The 24,173-nt window shown below is 43.7% G+C and overlaps 2 protein-coding genes across 2 annotated transcripts; both read right to left on the bottom strand.

Annotated features, from left to right (window-relative positions):
- Positions 1-2,269: 2,269 nt before the first annotated feature.
- AKIRIN1 (akirin 1) lies at positions 2,270-11,586 on the bottom strand. The gene is made up of 5 exons (XM_075554197.1): positions 11,241-11,586; positions 6,009-6,149; positions 4,222-4,356; positions 3,123-3,194; positions 2,270-2,507 (listed from the first exon to the last, which is right to left on the bottom strand). The coding sequence occupies exons 1-5, from the start codon at positions 11,461-11,463 to the stop codon at positions 2,497-2,499; spliced, it is 582 nt and encodes a 193-aa protein (XP_075410312.1). The 5' UTR covers positions 11,464-11,586; the 3' UTR covers positions 2,270-2,496.
- A 6,316-nt stretch (positions 11,587-17,902) lies between these two features.
- On the bottom strand, positions 17,903-18,939 carry LOC142453075 (translationally-controlled tumor protein-like). The gene has a single exon (XM_075554196.1). It carries the CDS (start codon positions 18,907-18,909, stop codon positions 18,391-18,393), a length of 519 nt encoding a protein of 172 aa, XP_075410311.1. The 5' UTR covers positions 18,910-18,939; the 3' UTR covers positions 17,903-18,390.
- Between the last annotated feature and the right edge of the window lie 5,234 nt (positions 18,940-24,173).

Below are 24,173 nucleotides of genomic sequence, written 5' to 3'. Positions count from 1 at the left end.
CTCGTCTTTCCCAGAGCTCTGTCCTCCTAAGGTGTGTTCAACATCACAGCAGTTCCCGTGCCATTTCCCCCACAGTAAACAAAATCTCACAGCCGTATGCCTTTCTCTTAAATTACCCATCACACCAAAAAAAAAAAAAAAGGGATTCAAGCGAAACTGTTTGTACCAAAAAATTCACTGTGACCAGAAAGAGTTGCTGAATGCTTGGGGGGAGGAAGGGAATGTGCATTACAAAAGCTCAGCCCAGCACAACTTCATTTTGGGTCAGGGGTACCCCCTAGTATTCACCTCAAGAGTAAGACTTTGCTAAATGAAAATAAACAAAGGATGTAAGAAAAGGGTCCCTCCCCCTTAAAGATCCCAACACCTACCCATGGTGGTGTGCTTACTACTGCGTACACTCGTGTATAAGCCATTTCCCAGCACATTTTAAATGCAGTTTTTGTGGTAAAATTTGGTGCCTTGGCTGATATTCAGGCTGGCTTAGACTCTAGTATATACAGTACTTCCCCTGTGGCACCTTATCCTAACACAACAGATAATTCTGAGTGCAGGGAGGGGTGTTAGCTCCCTCACAGAAACCCGCCAGAAGTCCTTTAGCGGGAATGGACGGACATCTGCAATAGTGAGGACAACACACTGATTCTATGACCAGGAGCCACCAGGAGGCAGTGTTCCCCTCTCCTGGCCCAGCCTTCCCTTGGTTAGGGGTGAATATCCCATTGCATGGTGGCCATCTTCCAGCCACTGCTGTGTTCCTTTCCAGAATAACTGACTACCCTGGGAAATGAAAAGATGAAATAAATCATTCTTCCAATAGGAAGTAAAATAATTAATTATTCAAAGCTTCCTGCTGGGCTTTAAAAAGGTCTGTGTATCTTTTATGTGATGTTGAACTGGGCAAATGGTAAAAACAGCCTCACAGAAAATACTCGAATTGATAAAACCTTATCACTGTAGAAAAAGGCAAGATAAATAAATAGCTTAAGTATTTTATTTGTTTGCAACTAAGCTTGTTAACACTATATAATGAAAATGTACAAAGAATAATGTTGCAGTTTTTGGTTAGATTTAAGTCAAAGACATTCATTAATAAGGAATCTTCGAATGTGAATATTCCAGGAATTTCTCTAAGCCTTCTGATCAGAACACCTGTCTCTGAATATTACCTTACTTGGAAGGTATTGGCATACATTTGAATTAAACTCAGATTTTTTTTTCTTTCCACAAAATAAATCCTAATTAAAAAAACTAGTCTATATTCAAACTAAAACAATTTTAATAGAACTTTCCTTTCCAGAAATAATAAATGAAAAAAGGCATTTTGTAAAATGTGGTCCTGAACAAGTCACAGTAAAAAATAAATGCATACATAACTTCTACCTCCTCAAAACAGAGGCTACTTTCTGCTCCCCAGCCTTGGGCACAAGGTAGAGAACAGCCTGTAAGCAACTCCAGGCAGGAGGCTGCCAACACAAAGCCCAAGTAGTTGACCACGGACACCTCTGAAAAGAATCTGGGGAACTCAGCCAAAGGATCCAAATTCTGTCTGTAATGTCTGATACAAAGGTGAAGTGGCTTCCTCCCAAGTAGCAGTGCTGCTGGGGCCTGGCCCAGTCCTGTGCTCACCTATGCTATGTTCAAGCAAACCCTGATGCTCTTGCTCCCGGGAGATCTTTCTTCCTGAGAGGGTCAGTATCCAGGGAGCTCTCAGACTGGGTGAATGAGGTGAGCGCAGACTCCATGTGGGTATTTTAAGGCTTGGAGTCCAAGTATTCTTCTCACAGGGCGAGGCAGAGTCTGTGTGTCAAATGGCCCCTCTCTCCAGCTTGTTCTCGAATTCCTCACCACAGGTTTTCAGAGCGAGGACCGCAGACCTCTGCTACGTCATCTTAATCACATCTAACATCCATTCTAACTTATGATTCATATTCTGTGCCTGGAAACAGTCCCTGTATTTAACAATAATACCTATACATAAAACAATCCACTGTTACAACTAATATGGTCACAAAACATTAATGATCTTTTGCAGACCAACCTAATGTTTTTAACCATAATTGTCGTGCATCATATTCACAGCCAGAATCCCCAAGATCAAAAATTTTGCACAATACAAATAATAACTTAAAATACACATACACACATTTACACACATTCTCACACACACTTCTTACAGAACTGTGCTTGGGGAAACTCCATTTGTTGCGTGCCACTGAAGGCATATTTTGCTAAACTGCTGCTCCAGGTATTTTGTTTGGAAAATCTATCACAGTAGGGCACAGCTGTTTATTGGATGAGCAGAAAAGAAAGATATGCTTGTGGCAACCAGAAAGTTTCAAGGTCTTTCAAGTTGTATAAAAATGGACCCGCAGGAACGTTTAAGTGTTCTCAGGATGCAAAGTTGGAGCTGAAATGTGATATCAAACCAGTTGCAGAAAGTGTACAGCAGCCATCTCTTGAGGTTAAACCTGGTACTCAGATATGCAGAAAGCCTCAGGACACATCTACAAAGAAGCAGGGATAAAAAAGAAATCAGCGGTTGGGGTTATTAGAAAATATAATGCCATTCTTTTAATTATTAGTTAACAATATTCAGCAGCATGGGGATACACTGCCACTGCAAAGGTTTTAAATCTGACCGACGCACACAGGCTTGCTATATCACCATCTAGAATTTATGCTTTAAGTAGCTGCAAGATGTCTAGAACCAACAAATCCTGACCATGCACTCCTAAAATCCCTTAAGGAATCAACTTTCTTAAACAAACTATGAGAGCTAACACCCCCCCCACCAAAAGGAAGTAATAAATAAATCACAGTCACTTTTACCTAGGTTGCAATCTAGCCCGAACCACTAGCTATACAAGTTTGAAACCTCACCTACAATACAGAGCTGCTAACAGCGCTGCCTCTGCCTCCCTCAGAGGGCTACAGTGAAGATTCAGTAAGCTCTGGCGTAGATTTAAAGGGCTTACACAGTTAAGGCAGTGTTGGACACACACACATGCTAAATACGTGTTAGGTTTTCTTTTACTTTTTACGCTTAGAAGCCAGGCTACTCAATGTCAAAATCTTGCTCTTGGAACTTAAGAAATTCAAAGAAACTTGGCAATACTTACAGCTTGTTGGCCTTGTACCATATCGTCGCATAATCTGATCATGTGTGAATTTCACGAAAGATTCATATTGTTCTGTGAGGGAAAGACAGCATATACTATCCACAGAAAGCATCGCCCAAAATTTCAAGACTCAGCTTCCCAGTGTTTTCTCCCTCCCTCTCAATTTGAGATTAGTTCCTTGTGCTCAGCTATAAAGAGCCCAATCCCAGGCTCCTAGATTTGGGTACTGATCCTATGGGATAGGAAGCTCCTTTCAGAACTTCATGAACTGTTACAAATAGAATAGCCAGAAAAGGAAAAGATAAGTTTCCATCACTTAAGTGTATAAAGTTCCACAGAAGAAACATCTTCCAAGAGAAGAAACTCAATAGAAAAGTAAAAGGTAAACACTATACTGGCCATGCTGGCAGGAAAGGCTTTCTCCCCCTCTTAGGAGACTCTCAATACAATTTTCTTTGGAATACCCCTAACCCCCCTATCACTGCCCCTCCACCCCACTGCCCAGAAAAAAAGAAAATTAAAAGGTAGCTAAAGAATTGACCAGAGAAGTGACTTAGAGGCAGCTGATCTGAGTAACTTTTGAGGTGGGAGAAAGGAGCAACAAGTTTAGTTCCAATTTTTAAGCAGACATTAACGTTCTGAGAACCAAGCTGTGGGAGTCACCAGGTTAACAAACAACACAGTCATAGAAGTGGATGCTTACAGCCTCTGTAGCATGGCCCTCTCAGAGACGGGGATTACTTTACATTCCAGACTCAGGCCCTTTTCTTTCAGAAAGAGCGCGACTTGCTGCCATCACTGCCCAGGCCCTTTGTTCCAGGCACTGGGCTTTCCTTCTGCTGTTTCCAGATTCACAGGATGCCAGACTCCCCACTCCCACCAGCTGGTCCAAATGCCCCACTGGGTAATTTTATTCATATGAAGATGCTTAGCTTGTTTCAGAAATGCAAATTCCTTCCACATAATACAGTACTTATAATCACGAAAAAGATCACCTTCAATATTCATAAACCTCTAGCATGAGCCCCTGCTTTTTACTTAACTGGGGTTCATCATTACTGAGAGTGACATCAGGGGCACAGCCAGGGCTTTGTCCTACCTGCGAGTTTGGTATTGAGGATCTGCTCATACTCCTCCCGGATTTTATCTTCATAGTCTTTTAAGAGGCGCTCACATATTATTCCAACTTGTCGGAGAGTAAAAGTGGGCTGGTCCTTCTTCATCCAGGAAGAACCTAGTCAGAAGATAACTGTAGTTTACATAACGCATTCTAGTTCTACGGTTCACAACCAACACGTGGATACAGAAATTCTGCAGGACAGAATACATTATTTAGAAAAATTGTATTTTTCACTACTTCATAAGGAATACCTTAACATTTCTTTGTTGCTGCATTTGGTAAAGGAAAAGTATAAAACGTGTCCTGGCAAGTGTAAGCTACGCAGCTCTCTGGAGCTCATTTAGACTGTGTTTAGCCAGAGGGGCACTGTAATTTCTGAAGAATAATTTTAATAAATGGTGCATATTCTGATTTAGTTCTGAGTTAGGGATCTTTTATTTTAAGCCCCACAGGTAATTCAGATTAGAAGTGGGGCATTTGAGGCCCGAGAGAGCAATGATATGCCCAGTGTAAAAGTGGCAGCAAGGTCATTAGCTCTTAGGGTAAATCCATTTAAGTGAGCTTCCAGGCACAGTTACAAACACTTATTCTGAAGTACAAATTTAAGATTTTGGGCACCTCACCTCTCAACCTTGCTCCCTCTTCTGAAGCTAGATTGAGAAGAATGAAATACTCATGAAATCGTAAAGTTAGAAATGTAACTCTCCACTGAGTGCCAGCAGATAGGGAAATTGAACATTAAACCACATGTGACATGGTGGACAGATGCTAATCTGTTTCTATTGTGACTCTTTCCTAGAGTCTGATAAAATTCAAAATGGTTTCACCCAGGAAAGATCTGAATTCAGATCTAAGACAAGCGGGTGAGGTAAGAAGGCACCACGTATCTATTTTGGTGGTGAGGGAGGCGAAGACTGGGCAGCTTGGTGCAGGAGCTGGCAACTGCGGCCGGATTCCACAGCGGTTGTGAGCGGAGCAGCAGTTCTGGTTGCTCCTCAAAGTTCAGTCGAGAATCTGTTTCGTCAGCCCTCTTAGGTCATCTGAAAAGCATCTAGCACCCGGAACAAATCATTTCCCACTAAACTAACAGGGTGAAGTGCTTTCTCTACAAATGTGATCTGATCAAAACATCCATAGCTAGCCATTACTTATACTTGGTTCTCTGCCCACAGCACACTCAATTACTTCCAAAATTATAGTACTAACATTTCAAGAGAAAATGAGATATTTGCTAGCTTAAGCATCGAAAGATCAATCAATTTATGTGCAAGCCTAAACAGAAAGGGTGTTGTTCAAGAACCAGGGCATTCAGGTGATGAGACCATTCTGAATTGAAGTGAACAACTTTGAGCCCTTAGAACCATTAAAAAGTAGAATATTTGTGGGGAAATAAAATCTGGAGCACTGACCTGTGACTGTTTGATAGGGACAGCTGGTGCCCAAAGTGTCTGATTACCTATCAATGATATTACAGAGCAACACTGTGCTCCATGCTGTCCAATATGACGGCCACCCCTGGCTACTGGGCATTGAAGTATGGCTACTTTGAATGAGGAACTAAAATTTAAAGTTTACTTGCTCTTAATTAACTTAGTACCAAACAGTCCCCCATGGCTAGCAGTTATCGTATTAAAACAATGCAGTTATATAGAGGGTACGTTTGCATTGGGTGGATGAAAATCCAGCCAAACCAATCTAAGGTCTCTCCCAATTTTAAGACTCTAGAGTCTTAATGAGTCTTGCTTGTAACACCAAAGCATGCTTACCTGGAGAACTAGGTGCCGTGAGGGCTGATGATGGAGGCTGACTTTCCGAAGTACAAGCTTCACTCTGATTAAGAACAACTTCTAAATGTCTCCATCTTTGATAACGACTATATTCTTGTTTTATGTTCTGGAAAATTTGCTCTAATAAAAAGAGAGGAAAAAAAAGTGAGTATATACTTTATTGTCATTTCTTCACACTTTCTTCAGAAGTGGGGTGAGAAGAGAAAGATCTTTTGACTAAATTTCAGATACACACTGTAACATGCAGCCCTTAATCTTCTCCCTCTTCCCCAATAGAAATAGTAATGAGAAAAAGGTAAGACACTCGGAAACAGCACAGGATTCCACAATGCAAAGAACTGAAGCAATTTTGGCACAAGCTGACAGATCGTTCCTTCACTTGCCTTCCTCTGGCAGGGAAGACCAGGCCTGCCGTTTGCTGGATGGTGTCTAATACAGCTCACGGCAAAAGGAATGGCCCCTTACCCAACAGGAAGCTACTTTTGATCTCCTTTTAAGTTTCATACATTGGGATGTTAAGGGGTCAGTTTCTTACCATCGGGCCTTCTAATGAAGTTCTAGTCCCTTCTTGAAGGCTCATAATTTTGAAGGAAGAGAAACCAAGAACCATTGTATTCACAGCCTAGAAATTGACTAGGGGAAGAGCTGAGATTTAAAGGCTTGAAAAAAAGAACTTACTTATCCTACCAGTCAGTATTTGGTAGGATTCAGATTACTATTCCGAGTCCAAGGTATGAAAAAACAAACTTGTTAACATTGTGTAAAAGGATATGGACACACAAATCACTATCCACACTGAGTACATTCCTCCCCCACGCTCACTGCTGTGGAATCAATTCTGACTCATAGGCACCCTATAAGGCAGGGTAGAACTGCCCCACCAGCTTGTAAGACTAACTCTCAGAGCAGAAAGCCTCCACCTTTCTCTCCTGCAGGGCAGCTGGTAGTTTCCTATTGCTGACCTTGAGGGTCTCAACCCAACACATAACCTACTACACCACCAGGGCTATACAATACAAAGTCTGGAAAGACGGGCCTTTTAAACTTTTTGTATGTAGTATATATCCACTTTCCAGATAATAAATTCTCCTTAAAAAAAAAAAAAAAAACAACCCCAAACCTCCCCATTATTCTAGTATATAATCTGCTATAGCCCTATCTTTGGGGGATTTTAAGCCTAGCTCTTCAATCTAAATGCCCACCTAATAAAATTGTGAGGATCCAAATCAAAGAGATTTGAATTGCTGGGAGAGATATAGCCCAGGAGCTACCGTGAACTCAAAGTAGTTCCACATCTGTATTTCTGAATTTATAACTCAGCCTGAATATGAGAACAATGTAGAATCGGCACTTTCTTTTAAGAGTGCGGTGAAGTTTGTATTTTAGATCTCTGATTTTATAAAGTCTTCACTTCATCTTTAATATGTATTATTCTCCACGCAAATACCTGCTTGGAAAGTCAATACAAAGATGTAAGGAGCTGCAAAGACTTGGAACAAGAAAGAACAAGTATGAGTACAATACTCATGAGAACAGAAGGTCTTTGATAAACCTTTAACTACCTCCTGCGTGGCCAAGTGAACAAATGGAAAGATACAACTGTGGGCCTGGAAAAAGACTAGTAAGAGCAAGAACCTCAATAGGGCCCCCCAGGAAAAACAAACACAGGAAGTAACCCCAATTTTCTCCCCAGGGTCACATAAAACAAGAAACAGCATCTTTAAAACAGAAAAAGCCAGATCCTTTGTAATCGGGTCCTTTGTAATCTCGGGTAATCACTTTAACCCTTGCCTGTGACTGCTCAGTCTCCAGCTACGTCAAGCCAAATGCATCCTTCATAATTATATAGTGCCACTAGACGCTACACATCAAAATTCAAATTCTTGAACATGACTTTAAGGCCTTCTAAGATGTGGCCCTTAATTATTTTCCAGTTCGCTTTCCCACTACAACCTCGCTTCTTAAAACCATTTCTTCCTTAATTTTTTTAGCCTCTGTTCAAACGGTTTTCTTTGCCTGAGATGTGGCAGTACCTCTCCCCCGACTCTATTCAAAGCCCAGCTACCTCAATCCAGAAGTAATGGGCCCACCTCCAAGTCACGAGCAACTCACTTCACATTTAAATACAGACCTGGAGTCAGCATGGTCCTTCTACCTTCTATGCTTACTCAATACAAATCTAAGTGCTGAAGTAAAAGCCTAACCTCTCGGTCATTCAGAAAGTTACAATCCTGGGGTGTTATGAAATGAAGCCACTGTTCTGACTGACTTTTCCTTTAGTTGGCTTTATTCTTCTCCCAATACTCAGATTTTTGGCACCTTTCTTTTAAGCCTAAGTATCAAATAATAAACCACTAATAAATTATACTTCTTTCATGACAAAACTATATAGTTCAAGAAGCATTATGGAGTAGAACTAAGCAATTTTTATAGACAAATAAGGTTTTCTTTAAATAAAACATTAAATATTTTAACACAAGACGAGCAAGAGACTAGCTTGGATGGACCTGCGTAGAAATTAGGTTTATAGCACCTGGTCATTTTCAGGCTTCCATATCCATTCAACAACCATTTTAAAAAATTATTTTTAAGCCATTTTTTTAAAGTGTAATGTGAGCTACAACAGAATTCTGGAAGACATGTCACGCTTTATGCTTTTCAAAATGATTTTTGCTGTTACCTCAATTAATTGATCCTCAACCATAGGTAAGAAAGGCAACCTTCCGCCACATTTTGCAGACTAAAGTTCTAGAAAGAGTGTATGACTACCCTGGGGTATTTATAGGGGCTATGACTACCCTGGGGTATTTGTAGGGGCACTGTAAAAATAGGGGTCATTACAAGTAGATACATAAGACCCCTTACTTTCTTACCTTAAAAAAACCCCAACATTTCATGCTTCAGGTGAAGGTTTTCAACCTAGACTTCCATTCAACAATTTATAATTTGTTCCGTGACATTGACCATGACCTCCCTGGCATCTCACAGTGTTTTCCAGCCCACCTTCCCAGTTCTGCCCCTTCAGTTCCCTCCTGGCCCTCTCCCCTTGGGTCTTGTAGAGCTGATTGTTCTAAGGAGCACAAGCCCCCTGGGTGTCACTTCAAGGACAATCTATTCTTTGGCTAAATGGTAACCTTTGGGAGTGGCTTCAGTTCGAGGTTAAAAGGATCTATTTGGGGTATAGTCCCTGGGAGCTCTTCCAAAGTCTTATCAGTCTAGTAAATCTGGTCTTTTCTTTTTAAAATGAATTTCAGAGTTTGGTTCTATATTTTTCTCCTATTCTAATCAGGACCTTCTCCCTGCTGTGCCCCTAGTCATGAAGGCCTGCAGTGGTAGCTGGACACCATGCAGGTCTGGGCTTTATTTTGTGTGACACGAGCCCTGTGAATAAACTGTTTTTTGTTTTTAATAAACTGCTTTTATGAGTCTTTGCTTTTCTTCACCCTGCTTTGCTCCAGACCACACCAATAGTTGTATATTAGATGGCTGCTCACAAGTTTTTAAGACTATTGATGTTACTCATCAAACTAGAATGTAAAACATCTTCTTTATGAACTGTTATGTCCGTTGACCTACATATCCCAATCTATGTATGGTCTTTAGCATTCATGCCCAGTAACTCAGTCCAACAAAGTGTTTGGATGTGCTGAAGATGTTTCTAGAATTGTGCCCCATGGGTTCTTTTATATATATATGAAAATACTAAGGAGCTTCAAAAAGTTAGTGGAAAAATGGAACTGAAACAGTAAATTTTTGAAGAACTTCTTGAAGCCCCCTACTACATGCAGTATACACAAATATACATATATGTATACTCTGATGTCTTTCTTCATGTCTTCTATTTTTAAAGAACTCTTTACAAAGAACTTATGCGAACATCACTCCATTCTGTACATAACACACAAAGGGGAATTTGAAAGTAGAACAGAGCCTTCCAAAGGTTTGCCAAGTAATAACAGATATGGGAGACTTGAAGAACTGTTTGGATTAGCAAAGAGAAGGGGGGGAAATCGCGATGGAGAGGCAAGGATAGAACTCAGTGTGGGCGTGGGGGAAGGAGCGGAGGAAATGACTGAGGAAATAACTAAGACTCACTAAGTAAGCTAAGGTTACAGTTGCTAAATCCTTTGAAGGCCAGTCATGATAAAGAAGAGGTGAACATGAGTAAGGGCAGAAAGTCTGGCAGACCAGTTTGGCCGCAACTTGTGTGCAGTGAGGGTATGAGGCTCGGAGGGTCGGAGCAGGAAAAAGGAAATAAAGCCTAGAGGAGCTGGGAACTGACACGGATGAGGATTTTTAAGGCGATGCCAAGGTTTTGCTTACGCTTGAGGAATGGGGGGAGGGGCCGCTACAAAGGAACGCCTTCCCAAAGCCCTTTACAAGGACTAAATGTTAAAAGGCGGACGCACTTCATCTGGACTACTGCAGGGCGATTAGGTTTCTTTGCTTTGTCACATCAGCTCCTCCCAATGGACTCCCTTGAGAAAGAGTCCGTCCCTTGTTAAGGTTAAACTCCTGCTTTGCGAACTGCTGGATAGATAGCGAAGGATTCTCAACTTCTGGGTAACGACCGATCGATGGATTCCAAGCCATGTACCGTACAAGACAATAGCCATGCGATAAAGAGAGAAAGCCACAAACAACACACACGGGACCCGTCTCTTCCTAAGGATCAGGAGGAGATCGGATTCTGTGACTCCTGCGACGGCTTCAGGTCCCCAAAGACTTGGGGAATGTGGGCATGAGGTCTCCCCAGGAGCTGCGGGACCGAGCTGAACTGCGTGCACACGCTTTGCATGCACCCGCTTAGGCCCCTGCCCAGGATTCCGCCCCACCCCCGCTCCCTCCCCACGGCCTGCTTCGTGAGCAGAATCCCATTTTCCCAGGCCCACTGGGTCTGCGGGGCGGCTCAGTGCAGGCCGGGCGGGAGGCCCCGGGGCGGCCCGGGGTATTTCCACCTTTCCCTTGGGGCTCGATCCTCTAGCACCCCAAGCCCCAGGAAAAACGAAAACGGACGCTGTGGCCCCACTCGTCCTCCCGGATGTCTCCCACCCCCGGAAGCGACCAGGCCCCGCGACACCCCAGTTCCCTTTTCTCATGGCAAAGGGGTACGTGGGTCGATTTGCTTAGCGTCCACTGACACCCCCACTCCCACCCCCCCAAAAAAAAACCCTGGCTCTGGCTTGCTGCCAGGGCCGCGGCGGAGGTTACCCGGGGTTGGAAGGCGCCGCTCGCTGCCGGGCGGGGCGGGCTGCTGCAGAGGCGGCGCCGGGGGCTGCGTCGGAAGCAACGGCGGCGGCGGCTCGGCGTCCGGGGACCGGAGGCCCGGAGTGGAGCCGGGCAGAGGGGCGCAGCGCCGCCGCTTCGGGGAGCCGGGGCTCAGCAGCGCCGCCTCGAACTCCATGGGCCGCTTCAACGTCGCCCCGCACGCCATGCCGCTGAGGAGACACGAACCAGGAGCCGACTCGGCGGTCCCCGCGGCCCGACCTCCGCCGCCTCAGCCGGGCTCGCAAGCCTAGCCGGCTCCAATGGCGCCTCCAGCACCCGGCAGCGACGCCGGCCCCGCCCCCTGTGACGTCACGGGCCTCGCCACCGCCCGGCGCGGGGGGGGGGCCGGAAGAGGGCCGCTCCGGGAAGTCGCGCGGCCGCCCGCGGGGCCACCTGCTGAGGAAGTGGAACGGTCTGGGCGGAGAGCGTGGTCGCCGAGCAGCTTCGGGAAGGCCCCCGCCCCCGCCCCTCCTGGGGTCCCCTTCCCCTCCCCCTCCCCCCCGCCCCCTTTGAACCGTCCCGCCCCTGGGTCCCTTAGGTCTCGCACCTGCGCGGCGCGGGCCCGAGGGCGTGGGGAACCGGGAAGCATCTGGTGACTAGCTGTGGGAGATCGGGAGTCTCTGGTCTGGAAACCGCCTTCGTGGCCCTTCTTCATCTTAGCCCCACGATGAAGCCGGCTGATTTTATGTATTAATCATTTTATTGCGGGTGCTCTTACAAATCTTCTGACAATCCATCATTCAATTGTATGAAGCACGCTTGTACATATGTTGCCATAAAACCCTCCCAAAAAACCCGGGTGATTTTAAAAGGTCATCCCCGCAAGTCTTCACAGAACCAGAGCGTGGGCTTTGGGAAGTCTCTGAATTCCTTAAAATCGCGTGGGGGGGAAAGGATGCGTATTTGTGGATGTATTTGAGGGGATAGATAACCTGTACTTTTATTTTTCTCAAAGGCGTCCCCAAAAGTTCACAACAAAACAAAGACACCCACCCACACACACACACACACCCAAAAGCCCACATTGGCTTAAACCATTCAAAAATGCAGTTTGACAGGGCATCTGACAGTAGGGATCATTCTTAGTGATCATGCTTCCTGGGACCTGTCTTCAACATATCTGGGATTTTCCAGGGCAGCACCAAATTTCAGGGACTGCCTTGTAATAGGGAGCTGGGGTGGCCTAGTGGGCTATGTACTACATCCTAATCACAAGGTCAACCACTGGAACCCAGCAGTCCCTCTGGGAGAAAGATGAGACTATTCCCTAAAGATTTAAAACCTTGGAAACTCAGCCAGGCAGTGCTACCCTGTCTTCTAGGGTCATGATGAGGAGTCAACTCCATAGCAGTGACTTTTTGAATGAATCTTGTAATAAGTTATTTGCCAGAAACATGCCCACTTACTTGAACTAAACATTATGAACATAAACTCCAGACCTATCTTTTGTTCCCTTTCTGTTTGTTTGTTTGTTTGTTTTTCTGGGTCTTTTCCAGTTTCTCCAAATTCTTTAAAGATTAAAACATAGGTCATGTAGTTTTGCATTTATTTTTGACAAATAGCAGAAATAATTCTAAGACAACAGCCTAGCAAATGTTGTTTGTTTTTACCTCCCCCCTCTTTTCATAAGATAAGAGGTCTGTTATAGCTTAGAAAACTAGGTAGAATATTAACCCAAACAAACAAAACCCTGCCATCAAGGTGATTCTGACTCATAGCCATCCTCTATAGCATTTTCAAGACTTTAAATCTTTACAGAAGCAGACAGCCTCATCTGCCTCCTATGGAGTGTCAAGTGGAAACGAACTGCTGACCTTGTGGTTAATGTTAGGGCCAGGGAAAAAGGAAATCATACTTATCCTGGGGTTAAATATGAATGTGAATAAATTTAAAATTCAGTTCTGAGCTTCCTGACAGGGCACGAAATGAAAAGAAAGAAAGAAATAGATCTTGTTATTGGAAAACAATTCCTCAAAGGAGGCAGACTATAGGTGTTTTTTTTTCTCTCCCAGTTCCACTACATTATAAGGTGATCTTATTAAAGAATAGTGAATGATGTATAAATCAATTAAGATTTGAACAACAAATGCGAGAATAAAAATCATAGCTATTTCCCAATGAAAGTCAAGGACATAAAAAGCAATCCACTGGTGTGTGTTTTTTTCCCAGAGACTTGTCTAATGTGATCCAAGGAACCTGCTGTCTTGTGGCCTAAAGTAGCCCGTAGTTCCAGCACAGAGGGCTCGTACTGTGTCCTTTGCAGGAACGGCTCAGAACAGCACGTCTAGCTACAGCTTTGTGGCATGCATCGATAGTCACTCTGTTCTCCGATCCTTTCAGTTCCTGAGCGTGCCTTGCAATATTAATGTTTCAAAAGAGGAAGTTGTAATTTATTTGTTGACATAGCTGGCTGTGCTTCAAAACTATAAATTCCTTGAGACTAATAACTAGACCTCACTCACCTGTGTTTCATTATCCCCAGCACTGTGCCTGGAATACAGTAGGGGTAGGCATGGGATACATATTGATAGAATGAATAAATGGTAATTATGTCAAGGTTGTTCACTCTGCCCCTGAAGCTGATAGTCCACATTGCTGAACGGGGGTGGACTCAGATGATTCAGAAACCAAACAAGCAAATGGTATATCCTATTACATGTTGCAGTTGACAGTGGCCCAACCGTAGAGAGATCCTTGAGGGAAGAAGATGGGTGGCTCTGACAAGGCCACTCAGTGTGGTGTCAACTTGTGAGGTTACCCCAGTCCAGGCCTGGTCCGTAGCTTTATGTTCATGCACACACATGTGCTTCAACACACATTATCGAGTACATTCTGAATATCAGGCACTATGCTATCAGGTATGAGGATACTATAGTGTGAAAAGAGGCATAGTTCTTACCCTCCTAGATCTTCTACTCCCTTGTTAGGAGAGACAGACATTAATCAAATAATCACAACAAAAAAGATATAACTACAAACTGTGACAAGTGCTTTGAAAGAAAATGACAGGGACTTATCAGAGAGTACAATCCAGGTCTTAACATTTCTTTTTTTTTAAATTTTATTAGGGGCTCATACAACTCTTATCACAATCCATACTTATACATATATCAATTGTATAAAGCACATCCATACATTCCCTGCCCCAATCATTCTCAAAGCATTGCTCTCCACTTAAGCCCTTTGCATCAAGTCCTCTTTTTTTTCCCCCTTCCCTCCGTCTTAACATTTCTTGAAGAACTATGAAGGCTTTCCTGAAGAAACAACATTTGATCTCAGAGCTGACGACTACATGAGTTAACTAGTAAGCGAGGAGACGGTGGTGACATTACAAGCAGAGGACAGCACAGAGAGAAGTCTCAGATAAAAGAGAGCATAGTTTTTTTGAGGATTCAAAGGAAATCCCAAGTGACTGCGACTGAGAATCTGGTGAGGAAGGCAGGGGCCCTGTCACATCATTTAGGGTGCCCTGTTCATCATGAAATTTTTCATTTTTATCTTAAGAGCAATGGGCAGATTCTGCAGGGTTTATAAGAAAAAACAAACAAACCCTCTGCCATCAAGTCGATTCTGACTCATAGGGACCCTATAGAGTAGTGGAGCTCAACCTTCCTAATGTCGTGACCCTTTAATACATACACTTCCTCATGTTGTGGTGACCTCAACCAAAAAATTATTTTTGTTGCTGCTGCGTAACTATAATTTTGCGATTGCTGTTAATCAGGCGACCCCTGTGAAAGGGTCGTTTGACCCACAAAGGGGTTGCGACCCACATGCTGAGAACCGCTGCTTTCTGAAACCCCACGACTCTAAAAATTTATGGAAGCAGATAGCCTCAGCTCTCTCTTTTGGAGCAGCTGGTGGGTTTGAACTACTGATCTTGCACTTAGCAGCCCAATACCTAAAACCCACAGCACTGCCAGGGTTCTTTTCAGGGTTTAGGGTGGGAACTAAAGAGTTTAAATATATAGATTTATATCTCAAAAGATTGCGGACTGCAGTGTGGAGACCAGGTGGGAGGAGGGTAGAGGTGGGTTCATTTGCCCAGATGCATATTTCATAGTCATAGTGCTATAATATTACAAGGGGCTCCCACCTCCCAGCATACTCAGAGCCTTTCGTTGTCTTCCTAGAGTACTTTCTATCAGAGGTCTCTCTGTGAAAGCCCAGCCACAGGTCTGGTGTCCGCAGGTGTCTGACGCAGGAGTATGATCGGGCTGGAGTTGGGTTGGGAATGAAAGAAGGATATCACCTGCCGAAATCTTTCCAGATTCTGCAACCAAAGTGTTCAAAAGTTATCTATATTAGCATATTTTCATGTACCTTCCACCCTGTTCATCATCCCATGTTAATCTGGTGTCTGCTCATTCCATTTCACTAAAATTGGTAAATCACCAATGACCTCCATATTGAAGCACAAGTGGACCGATAGGAGCAAAGTTTAAGAAATGAAACCAACAAGTCTTAGTGACGATTAGAAATGGGGAGGAGGAAGATGAAAGGCTCAAGTCTGACTCTTGGGGTCTGGCTTTCTTAGTCGTAGTTTCTAAGAAAGTTTTCATTGGACAAAGATGACTTAGAATTTGAGTCTGGTTCTGGACACAAGTTAGAGGTGCTTTTAAGGCATCATTTAGGATTCTTAAACGGGGGATGGAGATGTAGGATCTGAAATTTAGGAAAGGCCTGGATTGGAGGAACAAAACTGTGATAGTCACTGATGTAGAAATGGCAATTACGCTGTAGGGGCATGGATTATCTAGAGTAGGGGTTCCTAGCCCATTGTTGTGCCATAACCCCTTTCTTGGGATTAAAAAAATACATGAAATAAAATGTGGACGATTACAATGGGAAGAAATTATAATGAAATACAATCACCAATTAAAAAAAATTGTGTAATATGTGCTTATTGTGCAATATTGGTTCAACAACTAGAAGATTTAATAAGTATCACCAATTTGACATCATAAATGGAAAAGATTATTTGAATTATCTGCAAAAAATTGTAGTGCTATAGGAAAATACCTGATTTCTATCAGTGAAGAAGTCATGTGGACTGATAATATTACTTTTATAGTGGAAGAAATGCTATGTTTCAGTGAAAAAAAACTAATTTATTTTTTCCCATTCAAGTTGATGACCCCTTGGCCTAAGCAGAATGTCAAGTAAGAAGAAATGGCTGAATCTTGAGGCATGACAGCATTTAGCAGCTGAATGGATAAGATTGTGCCAGGAAGCTGAGAAGCAGCAGATAGGAAGGGCAAACAGGAAGTTCAGTATTACAGAAAGCAAGGGAAGATGGTGCTTCAGGAAGGAGGAAACAGAGAACATTACTAAATTTAACTGAGAGGTGAAGCTAGATACGAGTTGGACATTTTAAAATTGGATTTAATAGCATGGAGCTTATTGTGAACTTACTTGTTTAAATGGAAGGGAAGAGTCAGAAACCAGCTGGGAATGGGCTGATGAGCGGTAGAGTATGCCTAAGAAGCCTTAGGAGTCCAAGAAACCTAGAAATAGGTGGACAAGTAAGTGAAACGGTGGTGGCCGAAATCTGACTTCAGAGGGAGGAAGGAGAATCATCATCATCATCATCATCATCATCATCCCATAGCTGGTTTCCATAGAGTGGAGGTTAACCTTCCTTCCCAACCTTCTTATCAATTCAGAGACTACTCGTCCTTCTCATGACATTTTCTACTTCTCTGCTGGGTTCTGTAATTCACTGCAATGGCCACACCAAATTCCCAGACCGCACTCAGGATTGTAGGTTTATATGAGAGGTAACTGGTTACAATTAAGGCTCAGGGTTAACTTGCCAGTAACAGGAACAGCTCAGGAGGCAGGGTATATATAGTATAGTTCATCCATCAGGACAGCTGCCGACTTCTCTGCTCCCTCTCCACCAGGCCAACAGGCAGGCCAGCCTTCCCTCTTTGCCTTGCCTGCCTGCCTTGGGCCTCACTCTCAGCTTCTACCCTACTCTGACAAGTGTTAAATCTTTCATTCTACTGATAAGTGGAGGCATTCCACTCCACCGGCAATCCTGTGGCCTGAAGGTGCTCAGCTCTCTCGCTTTGTGGGTTGGTAAACTCGTTCCGGCTGTTTGGTAGTCCTGAACCTCTGCTGCCTTGTGCTTGTACCTTCTCAATGTTACTGCTTTCCAGCATTTAACTCTCCAGAGTTACTGCTCATCAGTGTTAGAGTTCTCTAGGTCTTCTGGGTCTAGCACATGGACTCCAGGATGTGCTCTGCTACTGCGTCTTCTTTTTATAGAAGATCCCTCAACCTCTGTAGGATTACTCCTTGAAATCTAGCAGGATGGCAAAACTGACCAGCTCTCTTGATAGGCCACCAAACCCACCGCCATGGAATTGATTCCAACACACAAACCTATATTGGGTTTTTGAGGCTATAACTCTTTATAGGAGCAGATTGCCTCACCTTTCTTTACTGAAGTGCCTAGTGAGTTTGAACCGCTGACCTTTTCATTAGCAGTCCAGGGTTATTAGGCACTAACACCTTATTTACACAGTCTGTCCAATCTCATCAAGAAGTTTACATAGCATATTTTTATAGTCTCCCCGCCTCCAATCATGCCATGGGAGTTGTTTTTTTTCCAATTGTATTAGTCTCTTTATTCTTTTGATAATCTCTTCCATTTTTAGGTGATGAAATGCTTCAGATGCCGGCACCGTTAAGAACATGGTCACTCCCTTTATTTAAACTCAAAATTAAGCCTTTGGATTCTTGTCTCTATTCGCATCCCTGTAGTTTGGCTGCAACAGGCACCTGGAGACAGCCTCACACTGTACACGAGGCTCTAGTTTCTCCAGGAGCGCTACACGGTGATTTTAGTTTACGGATAGTCAACCAGGAGGCATTCCCAAGTGAGTTTAAATGCATTTTATTTTAGACAACCTACACGACATTTTTTTTTCCTTTAAAAAAAAAAAGCCTCCGCTCCAAATAAATCAGGGTCAAAAGTAAATGAAGAGCTCACGATGATATCAGTTCCGTCTGTCTAAGTCCTGGTGTCGTGTGGATGAACAGCAGCCAGTCGGGATGAGGCATCGGTCGTGAGTTGCCCACTGTGTTAACATTTCTCCATCTCTAAGCCATCCTTAAAGAAGATCATATATGGGGTGACACCATCTTCACGGTAGTCCAGCAGAGCAACCATGCCATCTGGATTCATGTTCTCACCAATAAAGAACTGGTAGTTTTTGAAATTTGCAAGGATGTTCTTGATTTGTTCTGCAGCACCTGTCATAAAAGGCTTTACTCTTTCTGGTTTCTGTTCTTCAAGTTTGCCTTTGATTGATTTCATGTAGTCTTTGATGTACTTCTTGTAGGCTTCTTTTGTGAAGCTGGTTTCCTGCAAGTGATGGTTCATGACAATATCAACACCAGTGACCACGGTGCTTTCTGCTGCATCACCATCGGGGCCTTCAGCTGAGGCGTTACCCCCAATGAGGGTGTCATCGATGGCACCTTTGGTCCTACTGACCATCTTCCCCTTCACTTCCAGACACAGCCCGTCTGCGATCTCCCGGATCTTGTAGATGTCGGAGAACATCTCATCATGGCTGATGAGGTCCCGGTAGATGATCATGATGGCGGCTGAAGGGAGACAGCGGCGGTGCTAGCTTAGCAGGAGCCCGGAGCTCTGAGAGAGCGTGGTGCAGCTGGAGCGGCGCTCGGGGGTAGGGGGGAGCGGGCGGAAAGGGCCATGGGAGTTTTAAGACCACAGAAGGAAAGGCCATTTAAAACTCACTGCCCTACAAAGTGATCTGAGGATATAAGAACAAAAGCAGATCAGGGAGAAGTTTCCACCTGGTACCCACGTCTTGCCAGATTGTAAATCTGATGCCCATTTTTAGGACAAAGTATATTTTACAAGTTAACATGCAAAAAACAATAAGTTACTACAAGGGAAAAATAATCAGAGTTCATAAGCAAACATCAACACAAGGCCTATTCCCCAAAGGCGAAGAGCACTCCTACTCCTGCTTTCCTATTATTTCTGACACCTCTTAGGTGGCAGTTTCCTTCTCTGACTCCAACCACCTGGCGATAGGTCAAACCTTACAAGTTAAATGGACATCAGATTGGCTGCCTGCCTATGACCCTCTGCCACCCAGAGCAGGGTCTTTGCAAGTTAGGACAATCCTTCCAATTCCCAAATAGGCAAATGCCAGGTCCTGCTAATCCACTGCTCCCTGTAGTTTAGAGAATTCTCTAGAATGACTCCACTTACGGAAAGGGCGATCCTCGTGATAACAATTTTAATACTCTACCCACAAAAGGTGGGAGTCCTGGTGGCATAGTGGGTAAGTGGTTGGGCTGCTAACCGCAAGATCAGTTATTTGAAACCACCAGCCCCTTTGTGGGAAAAATGAGGTTTTCTACTCCCGTAAAGAGCATGGGAAACCCATAGGGGCAGTTATACCCTGTCCTATAGGTCACTATGAGTCATAATTGATACAGTGGCAGTGAGATTGGATTTTTTGTTTAACCTCAAATAGACATACACAAAGAGATGCACAGGCAGGGTCTGCTTCCAGCACAAAGCTTTACGTCCTTGGAGGTGTCTAGCCCTCCCACATGGGTCATCAATTGAAAGCTCAAAGGAACATCCACATTCAAGGTCTTTTATTGGTTCAACAGTCACAAATGATTGAATCAATGAGTGCATGATTGGCTGCATCAGGATCCCCACCCCTCCTGAAGCTAGTTGCCAGGTGTGGTGCTTAGGACTCCCACTTACTCATTCCCATGTTTACATGACGTTTTAGACAATAAAGGTAACTTGATGACTGCTGAATTTCAAGGGCAATCTTTCAGAAAACAAAACAAAGATGAAGACCTGAGTTCTTTGTCTCACAGAGTAACACTGAAGTCCGCTTCTGCAACTCTGAAAAGTTAGAAGGTAGTTAGATCTCTACCACTTACTAACATTAAAAGACTGCATCTGAGACTTTTATCAGCCAAACGTACCATTCCCTTGTGAGGATGGAAGCAAGCAAACAATATCTCAGAGAACATTTCAATCATGTATTCTTTCTGGAGAAAATGCTTGAGAAATGACCCCAATCTAAGGAAACATGAAGAGGAGAAAAAAAGTAAGATGTTTACCAACATCCAATGACTATTGGAAATGTATATCTATTGAATATTGGTTGATAAATGTAATATAAGTATGTATTATATGTAATATCAATGTATGATATACAAACTAAAGAAATGATCACTGAAATAAAAGAAACCTCGGAGTGGTGGTGGTGGTGGGAATCACATCACCATGAATGAGGGGGAGTGCGTGATCTGTAGACAGCTGGACATCCCTTGCAGAGGGGTAGTGGGGAGGAGATGAGTCACTCAGGGTTCAGCGTAGCAACAATGAAACTCAAAACCTTCCTCTAGTTCCTGAACGCTTCCTCCCCTCCCAATTATCATGACCCCAATTCTACCTTGCGGACCTGGTTAGACCAGAGGATGCACAGCGGTGCAGTAGGGATCTGGAAACACAGGGAATCTAGGACGGATGAACCCCTCAGGACCAGCGGTAGGAGAGGCGACACCGGGAGGGAAGGGGGTGTAGAAAGGGAGAACCGATCTTGGAGATCTATGTGTAACCTCCTCTTTGGGAGATGGGCAATGGGAAGGTGGGTGAGGGGAGACGCCGGGCAGTGTAAGATAAGATATAATAATTATTTATAAACTATTAAGGGACCAGGGGGGAGGGGGGAGCGGGAAGGGAGGGGGAGGGGAAAAAAAGGGAAACCGAACTGATTCCAGGAACCCAAGTGGAAGGTGAGTTTTGAGAATGACAAGTGCAATGAATGTATAAGGGTGCTTTGCTCAATTGATGTATGTATGGATTGTGATAAGAGTTGTATGAGCCCCAATAAAAGGATTTATTAATTAAAAAAAAGAAAGAAACCTATTGCAAAAGAAAATTCTCAAATAGCCTGAAACAAACAGTACCAAATTCCAGAGTATCTAAGCAAAACCTAGGAATTGGGGTATGGGCAAAAAGAGGGGGTAGGGTGGGAAACCTATTCAAAGGATTTTTCGAAGTAGAGGGCATGACAAGGTGGGAGGAAAAGGAGGATATAAAAGTGTTTTATAGTGATGTAGTTGAGTTAGGAGCGGGGCTGCTAATTGCAGGGTCAGTAGTTTGAATCCATTAGCCATTCTGCAGAAGACAGATGTGACTTTCTGCTTCAATAAAGGTTACAGCCACAGAAACCCACAGGTCACTTCTGCTCTGCCCTGTGAGATTGTTATGAGGTGAAATTGACTCGATGGCAGTAAGTTTTTGGAATAAGATTTAAACTGGTTAGCAAGAGAGAAGGGGACAGTAGAGGAACAAAGCACCTGTAAGGACAAAGGGTACATTTAAAAATATAATAGTAGAAAAATACGTGTGTAATAATGATCATATAGAAAGAAAAGGAAATCATTAATAAAATGGAAAAATATTGCAGAACCCAAAAATTAACCAGAGAAAGATAAGCAAATGATAATTTGGTCAAATCACCAAATGTAAAGATAAAGTGAACACAACAAATTAAAATAAGAACTATGGAAGAATTGTTGAAAAACTCCTGATGAAAGCCCAAGAAACAAGTCCAGAGGGTCTGCTTTGGTCCCGTTTGAAAGCCCAGCAGAGGCAGCCCCACATATAAATGGAAAGTCCTCAGATGGAAAACCCATCAACGTCGACCCTGCCACTGAGCCAGTGTTTGAAGGTGGTAGACATGGATCCCTACCACCTTCAAGAAGCAGAGCTGCCCCCCCAGGTCTTTGAGATCGATGAAGAGGTGGTGGAGGAACCAGGGTCCCCTATCACATGGGGAACATGATGGTGACTATTCCATGAATGTTAACATGAGTTCTTTCAGGGGACCACTTCCAGTAAAAAGAGGACCTCTACTACAAAGTGCAGATTCACCTCCTAAAAGATCAGCTCCTTTGAGACTCGGCATCAATCGCCCTGGATTCCCTGTGTTTCCACGTCCTATCTGTACCAGTGTACATCCTCTGGTCTAGCCAGATTTGTAAGGTAGAACTGGGATCAAGATAATGGTTGGGGAGGAAGCATTTAGGAACTAGAGGAAAGTTGTATGTTTCATCATTGCTACATTGCATCCTGACTGGCTCATCTCCTCCCTGCAACCCTTCCGTAAGGGGATGTACAGTTGCCTACAGATGGGCTTTGGTTCTCCACTCTGTACTCCCCCTCCTTCACAATGATATGATTTTTTTGTACTGATGATGCCTGATACCTCATCCCTTCCACACCTTGTGATCGCATAGGCTGGTGTGCTTCTTCCATGTGGGCTTTGTTGCTTCTGAGCTAGATGGCCGCTTGTTTATCTTCAAGCCTTTAAGACCCCAGATGCTATAACTTTTGATTGCCGGGCACCATCAGCTTTCTTCACCACATTTGCTTATGTATCCGCTTTGTCTTCAGCGATTGTGTCAGGAAGGTGAGCATCACGGAATGTCAGTTTAATAGAATCAAGTATTCTTGCATTGAGGGAGTACTTGAGTGGAGGCCCAATGTCATCTGCTGCCTTAGTACTAAACCTATACATATTTACATATGTAATGCCTTTATTTAGAACTTTATAAATGCCCTTTGCCTCCTAGCTCTTTCCTCTATTTCCTTTTACTTTCCTCTTGTCCCACTATCATGCTCAGTCTTCATTTGGGTTACAGTAATTCCTCTCAGTTACATTACCCTTGGTCACGCCCTACCAGGCCTCCTACACCCTCCTCACCACCAATTTGGATCACTTGTTATTCCCTTGTCCCTGGGTTTGTTAACACCACTACCTTTATCCCCACCTTCCCCTCTCCCATGTCCCCCTACAACTGTTGGTCCCATTGTTTTCTCCTCCAGTTTGTTCATCCAGCCTATCTTATTTAGACAGACCTGCGGAGATAATAACATGCACAAAAACAAGACAGAGCAAAACCAAACACAAGACAGAAAAACTTGTAGTTAGTTAAAGGAATGTTTGTTGGCCTTTAGGCAAGTTTTCCAGTCGAGTCTGTTGGGGTGCCAACCCCTGGGCCCAAAGTCTATTTTTGGTATTCCCTGGGGACTTTGTTGTTCTGTTCCCTTTGCTGTTCTGTTGCACCCTCTTTGTGCTTTGCTTCAGTGTGGTGGGATTGGATTGGGCGGCATTCCTAAACTGTGTCTCCAGTGTTGTCCCCTAGGGCTATAGGTCAGTGAGGGATGTCATGTCTCATAGTGGGGCCGCCATATGGTCCTCTCTGTGGATTGACTGCTCTGAGCGGGAATATCATCCTCAAGGTTTGGTGGGCCAGGATGTGCTCCACTCTCTCTTCCTCCCCCTTCATTTGCTCCCGTGTGCTCTGATCAGACATGTCCCTCTCCCGGAGCTGCAGATTCAGTGCTGTCCTTTGAAATAAATTTTTCTGGGGGGAGGGGCAGGTGTCTATGTAGTTGGGATTGAGGCCGGCCCCTCATTTCCATAGTTTTTATATTCTTGTGTGGGAAGAAAGTAAAATTTGTTTACGGTTTTATGACATTGCTTTCAATAAGCAAATGTTAAATGTCTACTTTGTGTACTAGTGTTGTAATTCTCTTAAGTGTCCCTGAAAGCCACTTCCTCTTTGATTCTGCGCAGTAAATGAGGCAAGCTATACTACGATCTGCCAGAAACATGTAGTCATTTAAGATGAGGAGATGACTCATTCTGTCTAGATAAATGAAGTAAATAATAGAAGGTTGGTTGGGCTTGCTACGAATCTTTACCATTTCAGTGTCTTCAAACTGAAATCTCAGTGTTCTTGGGGTGGAAAACCTGAGATCAGATGCTTATGTAAGGAAAGTGCTAT

The sequence above is a fragment of the Tenrec ecaudatus genome, chromosome 1 (assembly GCF_050624435.1).
Source record: "Tenrec ecaudatus isolate mTenEca1 chromosome 1, mTenEca1.hap1, whole genome shotgun sequence".
In the NCBI taxonomy this organism is placed as follows: Eukaryota; Metazoa; Chordata; class Mammalia; order Afrosoricida; family Tenrecidae; genus Tenrec; species Tenrec ecaudatus.
This window is presented reverse-complemented; position numbering and strand designations above follow the sequence as displayed.

Bases quoted from the DNA above. Each gene is read 5' to 3' on its own strand.
- AKIRIN1 (XM_075554197.1), bottom strand. From the start codon at position 11,463: ATGGCGTGCGGGGCGACGTTGAAGCGGCCCATGGAGTTCGAGGCGGCG. The intron at 4,357-6,008 runs GTAAGCATGCTT...TCTTCTGACTAG, and splicing joins CACGGCACCTAGTTCTCCAG to GTTCTTCCTGGATGAAGAAG. The intron at 3,195-4,221 runs GTAGGACAAAGC...TTTCCCTCACAG, and splicing joins CCTCAATACCAAACTCGCAG to AACAATATGAATCTTTCGTG.
- LOC142453075 (XM_075554196.1), bottom strand. From the start codon at position 18,909: ATGATCATCTACCGGGACCTCATCAGCCATGATGAGATGTTCTCCGAC.